General features: G+C 39.6%; 1 protein-coding gene across 8 annotated transcripts; it reads left to right on the forward strand.

Annotated features, from left to right (window-relative positions):
• The first annotated feature begins 2395 nt into the window (after positions 1 to 2395).
• Positions 2396 to 9884, forward strand: LOC124857883 (serine/threonine-protein kinase pim-1-like). 8 transcript variants are annotated; one of them, XR_007035706.1, is made up of 9 exons: positions 2396 to 3489; positions 3984 to 4136; positions 4280 to 4374; positions 5016 to 5063; positions 5155 to 5358; positions 6282 to 6459; positions 6590 to 7338; positions 9385 to 9453; positions 9675 to 9884. XR_007035706.1 is itself a non-coding variant. In XM_047349446.1 (8 exons), the coding sequence occupies exons 2-8, from the start codon at positions 3252 to 3254 to the stop codon at positions 6862 to 6864; spliced, it is 1191 nt and encodes a 396-aa protein (XP_047205402.1). In that variant the 5' UTR covers positions 2396 to 2826; positions 3238 to 3251; the 3' UTR covers positions 6865 to 9884. The 8 variants fall into 8 exon arrangements, 4 of the variants coding, with proteins under 4 accessions (XP_047205402.1, XP_047205398.1, XP_047205401.1 ...); XR_007035705.1 differs by having other exon boundaries at positions 6590 to 9469; XR_007035704.1 differs by having other exon boundaries at positions 6590 to 9453.
• Positions 9885 to 10177: the final 293 nt, after the last annotated feature.

A 10177-nucleotide genomic window follows, 5' to 3' on the forward strand; every position in this document is an offset into this window, starting at 1 on the left:
CTGGTCCACTGGGATTTTCACGCACTAGGGTTTACAGAGAATGGTCCGAAAAAGAGAAAATATCCAGTGAGTGGCGGTTCTGTGGGCGCAAATGCCTTGTCGATGCCAGAGGTCAGAGGAGAATGGCCAGACTGGTTCGAGCTGATAGAAAGGCAACAGTAACTCAAATAACCACTCGTTACAACCAAGGCATGCAGAAGAGCATCTCTGAATGCACAACACGTCGAACCTTGAGGTGGATTAGCTACAGCAGCAGAAGACCACACCGGGTGCCACTCCTGTCAGCTAAGAACAGGAAACTGAGGCTTCAATTCGCACAGGCTCACCAAAATTGGACAATAGAATATTGGAGAAACGTTGCCTAGTCTGATGAGTCGATTTCTGCTGCGACATTCGGATGGTAGGGTCAGAATTTGGTGTCCACAACATGAAAGCATGGATCCATCCTGCCTTGTATCAATGGTTTAGGCTGGTGATGGTGGTGGTGTAATGGTATGAGGGTATTTTCTTGGCACACTTTGAGTCCCTTAGTACCAATTGAGCATCGTGTCAACGCCACAGCCTACCTGAGTATTGTTGCTGACCATGTCCATCCCTTTATGACCACAGTGTACCCATCTTCTGATGGTTACTTCCAGCAGGATAACACGCCATGTCATAAAGCACAAATCATCTCAGGCTGGTTTCTTGAACATGACAATGAGTTCACTGTACTCAAATGGCCTCCAGAGTCACCAGATCTCAATCCAATAGAGCACCTTTGGGATGTGGTGGAACGGGAGATTTGCATCATGGATGTGCAAATTGGCAGCATCTGTGTGATGCTATCATGTCAATATGGACCAAACTTTCTGAGGAATGTTTCCTGTATCTTGTTGAATCTAAGCCACGAAGGATTAAGGCAGTTCTGAAGGCAAAAGGGGGTCCAACCTGGTACTAGCAAGGTGTACCTAATAAAGATTTTTTGTCAGTCTCAGCTACACACTTTAGCCTTGTTTACACCTGGGATTTTTTGCTTTGGAAATTATCACTGGGAAGCTATGAACAACAATGAAGCTTTTATTTTGACAGTGAAACTAAGTGTTTCACAGAGGATCGTTGTTCACGGTCAAAAACCATCAAATGAAGGAGCTGGAGCAGTTTTGCCTTGAGGAATGAGCAAAAATTCCAGTGACAAGATATGGCAAGCTTATGAAGACTTATCTAAAGCAAATTGCAGCCATAATTCCAGCAAACAGTGGCTCTATAAAGTACTGAGTTTGGAGGGTGAACAGTTATGCATGCTAAAGTTTTCAGTTATTGTGTCCCATTTGCTGTTTGCTTCACAATAAAAAAAATATTCAAAGTTGTAGGCATGTTCTGTAAATGAAATGGTGCAAACTCTCAAACAATCCATTTTAACTCCAGGTTGTGCGGCAACAAAACATGAAAAAAGGGGTGAATACTTTTGCAAGGCACTCTACTCTGTAGGTGCCCAGTAACAAGGAACCTGTAAGGCTGGTAGGTCCCAAGCCCGACCTAAGTGATCAATTAAGTGATAAGAATGTGTCATTTTCTGTCATTAAATCCATTTTTAAACTAAACAACCTATCAAAACAAACAAAAAAGTCATTGAAAAATGTATTGACTGATAATTTCATGTAACCTGATTAAAGGTTCACATTACTCAATTCCCCATGGTAGGTGAAGTACTTAAATATTGTCAGGCTTTTTCCCTTCTTGCCACTTTAACTACTATACACTTTTGGTTGACAATGTCATACATTTTTACAGAGTCATCCATTTTTCTTATGTAATTTCATCAATATCTATTTGTCCTCACAGTTTTTGCTGTCTCTGCTCCTGCCCTGCAGACATCCATCTGTGGAGGAAAACCTTACCATGACTTCACACACAACTGGTAAGCTGCTGTTCAGATTAACACAGTGAAACGTTCTGATGGAATATGAAATAAAAATATTAACTGCTGAATTACCGTGGCACTGAAAACTAAACTCACACAAAAATTTGGAGAGTGGAGAAATCAGTTTTATGTGCAAATACTCAAATACTGTGCTGCTAATTGCTTGAGAAAGAATACTGATAGAGGTGGATATTGCATTCTTTATAAATAAATCTAATCTTAATAAAGTTTTTAAAATGTAGCTGTTTTAAAAAATGCCAAACAAACAGTTTATGCTCCTGATTTTGCTGAAAGGTTTTCCCAGCATATGAAAAATAATGAAGGTTTGGCTGTGAGATTCAGTACTTAAACAGATACCAAAAAAAAATTTAAAAATTTAGTTTTTGGTTTGATTTTACAGATTATTCTGTAGTTTATGGTTTAATCTGAGCCTACACAAGGGAGGGTTGCTAGGTAACATGACCTGCCTTCTAATATTTCTTTATGATGCCACAGTTGTGTCACAAGCCAACATTCTAAGGTGAACTCAGTAGTCTCTTAGAAATCTCTGAGAGAGCAAGACTGACCTACAATAGTTCAAACTGCCATCGCTTGTTGGTAACTTCGTTGAAACTACAGAAGACAAAGATTACAAAAGGATCTTCAAAGAAATTTAAAACTCCTGCCCTCAGAACAAGAGAAGGTAAGTGAGTTCATGAGTTTAACTCAAGATGACATTCTCTAGTTGGGAACTTTGAGATGTGTGAATCTCTGAAAGCTTCTCGCAGAAGCAAGGATCTTGGTGAAAATGAATTCATAGTTGAACAGTTTGGTAATGAAGTCCCTGATGAGATATCAGTCTGTGAGGTGATCTAGAAATACTAAAGATTTGATCAATTGTAAAAACAAATCTCGTTGTGTATCACTACAGAGAACAACAGAAGGTAACTGAGCTCATGAGTTTAACTCAAGATGACCAAGAACCTTTTCATGTTTTAGTTTTTAGAGATTTATATTTAGAGAGGTTGTTTTAGTGAGATTAATGTGGATTTAAAATGTTAGTTAATGTCACACCCTTATCAGTTACAGTCAACTGATAAGTGTGTTTTTAAGAAATAGTTTACAGAGTTAGAGTTTTTACCATTCAGGATTTCTGTGTTATAAATGTTCTCTAGTTGGGAACTTTGAGATGTGTGAATCTCTGAAAGCTTCTCGCAGAAGCATGGAACTTGTTGAAAATGAATTCATAGTTGAAGAGTTTGGTAATAAAGTCTCTGAAAAGATATCAGTCTGTGAGGTGAAATACTAAAGATTTGACAAATCGTAAAAACAAATCTCAATGTTTGTCACTTCAGAGAACATCAGGAACATGACACATCAGAGTCCAGAGTTTGTTAAACACAGCAGACCAAAGAAAAGAAAAATAGCTGAAGATGAGATCCCTAGAAAAGGGACCAGGGTTTCTGAGGTGGCAGGACCCTCCAACAGCTGCCAGGACCCAATCAAGATGGTGAGGAGAGCAAACAGAAAAAAAAACAAAGGAGAAGGACCTTCACCACTAGCCAGGAAGAAAGAGTCATCTTCCTCCACAGTGGACATCATCACAGGTTAGTTGGTTTGTAAAACTACCTTTAGATTGCTCTGAGATCCACAGGATGATTATTATGAGTTTTAACTAAACTACAGTACTTTGTTAAAATATTCAGACCCCTTAAAACTTTTTACATTCTGTCACATTACAATAACAAACTTTAATGTTTTATATTGGGTTTTTATGTGATATGCAGGTGTACCTGCACAGAAAGGTGGTTCTGTGTCTTTATTCAAGGCAGCAGAGTACATACACTTTACAGATTTGTATTCATAAAAAAAAATAGGTTTTTCTCATTCTACTTCACAATTACACTACTTTGTGTTGTACATCACTTAAATTCACAGAAACACATTAAAGTCAGTGACAGTAACTTCACAAAACGTGAGTGGTAGGAAGACTTTTACAAACCATTGTAAATCTTATCTTTCTGTCAGGACATTTTTCTCCTACTGTAAGTGAATGCTGAAATGCTCATGTTGTTTCTATGGATTCTATGGTCATTTTTAGAGTCCAACAGCTCTAGACCCGAGCTTCACAGTACAGAAACAAGAGATTTAAGGAAGAGGAATCTGAAGAGAAAGGCTGAGGACCTTGAAGAACCACTGAGCAAGAAGAAGAAGAAGACGATGACAGAAAAAGAAAAAGTGGATTACCAAAGAGGTCAGTTTTGAAATAGTGATAGATTTCTAACATTTATTATGTGACAGAGCTAAGATGTGGTGATAATTAGATCTGAGGTACCATTAGTGAACAGGGTTTTATTCTGATGCTTTGTTAAATTCAAATGTGTTTTATCTGTTTAGCCAACTTCCAAGAAAAATATATTGAGCTTCATCAACTGGGAGAAGGAGGCTTTGGATCTGTGTTTGCAGGCTATCGAGTGAAGGACAAATTACCTGTGAGTGTTAGTTACACACACACACACACACACACACACACAGTCATTTGTATATTTTTTTACAAGAGAGTAAAGGGAGTTTTAAAGGGAAGGCTAACAGCTAATCCGACTAACCCTCTGCTTTAGCTGCTTTTGTTAATAGAAACCACTCAAACTGAAAACATTTACATCTGTGGGATACAACTTTATATTAGTGGAAATGAACCATCTACAGTTTCACAGGAGACAGTTGTTACTTATGTTGTTTTCTCTGCTAAACAATATTTGTGTTACTACTCTAAAGTTAAACATGAAGATGCCCAATGTATCAATCCGCCTGATCGGTGAGGATTTATCAGTCAACAAGAGTGGGGTAAACATTTACATTTTCTTACAGGCTGTCAGTGGTGCAACAGCATCACATTTGGTACTTTCTTAAGTTTGTCTAGGTCACCCAGTTAATTTTGAAACATCCCAGTAAACAGCTGATGAGGGGGACTTATACACCCAGCAACCTTAACTTTAGTGTAGTAATACGAACCTTCTTCAGAGAACAATTACTGATAATAGCTTCATAGAATCCCGTTAAAAAAATGTGAAATACCTCTTTAAGGATATTCTTACATCAACATGCTAACCAAAGTCTTGTTGCTATGTTCTAGGTAGCTATCAAACACGTCCAAATAGACAAGGTGGTTCTCAAACATGAGGTAAGTGAGAAACACCAACTGGGACAGGTTTTATTTCCTACTGGATTCCTAGAAGCATTCTGACTTTCTCCTCTTTGTTGGGATGTTTCAGGATGAGAATGGCAGGGAGATGGCCTTGGAGCTGGCTGTCATGCTAAAACTAAGGACTATGGGTCAGCCCAGCATGGTGTTTCTGCTGGACTGGTACAATCTGGAACAGGAGCTGATATTAGTGATGGAGAGGCCCATGCCTTCTGACGACCTCTCATGCTATGTTTTAGAACACAGAGGTCCTCTAAGTGAGAAGGAGGCCAAGGTAAGCCGCTGCAAAGGATTTGGTTATGTTTTAGAGATATTGTCAAAGGTGCTGATTTGGTTTTTTCATACTGAGTATGATTAAACTAAATGAGAACTATAAAATACAGTACTGTGCAAAAGTCTTCATACCCCACAAAACCTATAACATTTTTTTTGGTTACAGCTACAAACATCAATATATTTTTTAGGGACTTTATCTAAAAGACTAACACAGAGTAGGACATAATTCTGAACTGGGATGATAAAGAAAAACTGTTTTGAATTTTTTTCAAACGAAAATCTAAAATGTCTGGCCAATATGTGTATTGGGCCCAATTTACTCCGTTTTTCCTAAATAAAATCCTGTGCAATAAATTAAAAGCAGCCTAAGAATTCATTTCTGCAAGTACGTCAGAGATTAAGTTGTAAACAAGTCTTAAGCAGGTTTGGGTTCTTAAGAAATACTCAAAGCTTTGAACATCACAAAGAGCAATGTTCTATCCATCATCTGACAGTGAAAAAACTGTTACACGACTGTAAACCTGCCAAGACATGATCATCTACAGAAACCAACAGGCCCAAGAATAACCCTAAACATGCAGAAAGAGCTACAATGGAATGGTTTAGATAAAAGCTTATTTGTGTAGTAGAATGACCTGGTCAAAGTCCCAACCTAAATCCAATTAGGACATTTATAGGAAGTCTGTGAATTGCTGTTCACAGATGCTCTCCATCCCATGACTAAGTTTAAGACAGATGTGCAAAGCTGGTCAAGACACACATAAGAAGAGTAAGGTGGCTCCCAATAATATACATTGAAGTTTGTGGTTGTAACATGGACAAATGTAAAAAAGTTCAACATGTATAAGGACCTTTTCAAAGCACTGAAATCCTCAACAATACCCTAACCTCTGCTGTTCTTGACCATGTTATTTCCTGTAGATCATACTGAAACAACTGGTGGAAGCTGCAATTCACCTTGAGAATGCAAACGTCTTCCATAGGGACATTAAAGTGGATAATATCTTGATTGAGACCAGCTCAGAAGGCCCAAGAGCCTATCTCATAGACTTCGGTTTAAGCTGCTTTGATTACCAAAATCAACATGAACTTCTCTGTGGTAAGATAGGACCTCATACTCCACTCCTTTGTCATTGATTAATGCGGCTTTAAAACAGTGGTGGCTTTAAAACAGTGTCTTTCTCATGTTCGTTCTCTTTCTGACGGTCTTATTCTTACACATCTTCAAGGTGTTCCTGAAACCATGCCATTGGACTGGTTTGTTTGCAACAGCTACACTGCCGGACCTACAACAGTGTGGCAGCTGGGAGTGGTCATGTTCGAAATACTCCACAAGATGCTATTCAGTACCACCAGCTACCTCTCAAACAATCTGCAGATCAACAAAAGACTTTCAAAGAGTAAGCCAAACACTTTTCACATTTCTCACAGCACATATAAATCTGTTCTGCATCATCCTGTTTTACTACTGTGGCTCTTTTCATCATTGCTCTTTGCCCTCTGACCCTCCAGAATGCCAGGATTTTCTGACAATGTGTCTGATGGTTAACCCCATGGAGCGTCCTACCCTGGAAGAGCTACGGCGTCACCCGTGGTTTTCGTAAACTACACACACACAAACACATACCCCCACCCCCAACACACACACACATAAATACACTCACACATACAGACAGAAACATTGCATACTAAGCGTAGTTTTCTCCAGGTGCTCTGGTTTCCTCCCTTAAATCAGAAATGATCCATTTAATATAGTTGGTGATTATTGGCTTTTCTCTGGGTGCTCCGGTTTCCCCTCTAGTTGAAACAAAATCAGTGAGGTTAATTGGAGGTTCGTTGGTTTGCTCTGGGTGCTCCGATTTCCTTTGGTTTCCTCCTTTAAAAATGATCAATTTATAATAACTGGTGATTTTTTTGGTTTTTCTCCAGGTGCTCTGGTTTCCTCCCCTAGTTGAAACAAATCAGTAAGGTTAATAAGGTATTTGTGGCTATGGTCTGGTTTCATTTGGTTTCCTCCCCTAGTTTACAAATCATCCATGTTATAATAACTGTTTTTTTTTTTGTTTTTTTTTCTCCGGGTGCTCCGGTTTCCCCCTCTAGTTAAGAACTACTGTGTGGTTTTCATAAACTACACACACACGCACACACACCCACACACACACAGAAACATAAATACACACACACATACAGACACAACCATTGCATACTTCACTTTCTACAAAGGGTAAGCGTAGTTTTCTCCAAGTGCTCCAGTTTCCCCTCTAGTTGAAACAAAAACAGTGAAGTCAATTGGAGGTTCGTAGGCTTGCTCTGGGAGCTCCCGTTTCATTTGGTTTCCTCCTTTAAAAATTATCAATTTATAATAACTGGTGATTTTTTTGGTTTTCTCCGAGTGCTCCGGTTTTCTCTCTAGTCCAAAAAAACATCTGTACATTACTTGAAGATTTTACATCATGCTTGTGTGATTTTTTATTTTTTACTGAAATGGTCTAAAGGGTGCCTTGATTGTCAAGGATGTACGCCATTTCGCACCCATTGCCCCCTTCTGTGCCACTGAACAGGAATAAGCTGGTATAGAAAATGGATGAATGGTTCTTTGTTGGGCCTGCCTTTGCCCGTGTCATTCGTGCTCTGTTTTTGTGATGTGTTACCTGTCTAGTCTAGCGTGGATGAGTGCTAGTTTTATCATCCGGTCGTTTTTGATCTCTGTCTTTTTGGGTCTGGGTTAATGTGTTTAGAATGACGGAGTAGAAGGGCCAGACTAGGAGATGTTTTGTTTTTTTTTATTACGAGAATAAAGTCGTAATTCTTATGACAATTCCTACAAAAATGTGCAGTCTTCTATGAGCTACAATTAGAACTGTTTATCATTTTGTGAAGTTATACATTTGTATCAGTTTCAGAAATAAGAACATTCATAATCTTTTAACATAGTAGCATCAAATTATTACCAGTTTCACAACTTGGAATCAATTGCTCGTTTTGTGGAAAAGGAGCTGTCATTACCTTTTTCTCATGATGTTACCACTTTATTCTCATAATTTCAGCAACAAACAAATCTTGTAGTGCAGCCCTAATACTCCATCGTGTTTGCGGATAGTGAATGTTGTCTGTAAATGATAAAGGTGCGGGTTAAATTGCTTTGGGGCGGCTTTACAGTCGGGCTGTGGGTGGCTTGCGGGCTGGTTTAGAGTATCTGGTGGTGCATCTTTGTCTTTAGTCGTGCTTTGCTTGTTGCATTCTTTGGGCTGTGTTGCAGAGATTGTCTCTGTTGGATTTTGTGGGTCTGTTAGGTTGTATGTGCTACTGGATGGGGGCGCTGTGCATGATTGAGGCGACTTGTTCAGGAGATACTAGTTTGCAGCTTCTTGTGGCTTGTGGGTCATGGTCATGTTTGATTTGGGTTTTCTTTGGCCTTGTTTTTCCTTCTGAGCTTCCCACAGTGGGGAGTGCATCATGGCTGTTTAGTGTGCTTTTCCAGAAGTGAAATGTCTTCAGTGTGTCCTATTTGGCTATTAATGGTGTACACTTGGTGTACACATTCTAACAAATATTATTGCCGAAAAGCTTTTAGTTCCTTTGTCTTGTAGCAATATGTCCCAGGGGTCAAACCCTGGGGGTCAAACCCCGGTCAGGGCTTTCAGTGTTTGCATAAGTTTGCATGCTCTCTCTCTTCGTGTGTAGGCTTTCTCCAATTATTGTCGTTCACCCCCATTGTCCAAAATATATCTATGATAGGCTAAGCTGAGATTGTACCTGCTGGATCTGGAACTTCTATGCACACAAACACACACACACACACACACACACACACACATTCACACCTCTGACATCAATGCAGGCACAATATTTATTTTTTTACCTATATGCATGTGTATCAATCAATGTTAATGCATGTATTTACTCTTTCTGTATCTGTGCATATATGTGTATGTATATAAGTGTTCATACATGAATAGAATATCTATATGTATAAAAATGTAGGTTTTCTCTTTTGCTTTTGCTTGTTTGTTTTTCTTGCCAGCGTTGTCAGCCAACACCATCTAGCCAGTGACAATAAGTGTTTCTACCAACTGTCTCTCCAGGAAAGCAGGTAAACTGAGTTGAAGGTAATGTGTATTATATAAAGTCCAAACATGGCAGGCTAAATAATGTCACCTGACTTATTTTAGCAAAAACATGAATTTCAATAAAAACCAATGCAGCCTTCCCCGGGCAGAGGAATGAAATGTCGATGTGACGTCTGTGGTCATAAAATCCTTTGAGTGACTGGTGTTGAACATTTAATTAATCAATGATTTTTTCTGATTCCAGATCCTCCAGCACCCAGTATTTGTGTGTTTTTAACTCTTTCCTATCCTCTCAACCCCCAGCCAGTTGAGGCAGATGTCTGCCCATCCTGAGCCTGGTTCTGCTAGAGGTTTGTCCCTGTAAAAGGGGTTTTCCTCTCCACTGTCGCCCTGTGCTTGCTCAGGGTGGGAATTTGCATCAAAGCAAAGATTTGATGCAATCTGCTGGTTTCCTCCCCTCCGCAGAATCGCCACCTTAACGTGGTGGAGGGGTTTGAGTACCTCCATGATACTGAGGTTTGTATTGCATGGGGGTTTGACCTTTGGTGGGGTCTCCCATGGCAAATTGGCTTCAGGTGGTGTCACACCAAGAGCGATTCAAAGACTTTGATGCAGTGAGACCTTTGACATCATCTCCCGAAATCGGTCACCTTTTGGAGTCAGGCCTGGTGAGAGAGCTTCTGATGAGCGCCTGCTGGACAGCTTTGGCTCCTGGGCCTTGGGGCAACAGTAAGCCCCAATCCACAT

Source organism: Girardinichthys multiradiatus, chromosome 21, assembly GCF_021462225.1.
Source record: "Girardinichthys multiradiatus isolate DD_20200921_A chromosome 21, DD_fGirMul_XY1, whole genome shotgun sequence".
NCBI classification, from domain to species: Eukaryota; Metazoa; Chordata; class Actinopteri; order Cyprinodontiformes; family Goodeidae; genus Girardinichthys; species Girardinichthys multiradiatus.

What these genes read in the sequence shown, in the direction of transcription:
- LOC124857883 (XM_047349442.1), top strand. Translation starts at nt 3,222, where the DNA reads ATGTTTGTCACTTCAGAGAACATCAGGAACATGACACATCAGAGTCCA. An exon ending in GAGTGAAGGACAAATTACCT is followed by an intron (nt 4,375 to 5,015) that starts GTGAGTGTTAGT and finishes GCTATGTTCTAG; the next exon opens with GTAGCTATCAAACACGTCCA. An exon ending in AGGTGGTTCTCAAACATGAG is followed by an intron (nt 5,064 to 5,154) that starts GTAAGTGAGAAA and finishes GGGATGTTTCAG; the next exon opens with GATGAGAATGGCAGGGAGAT.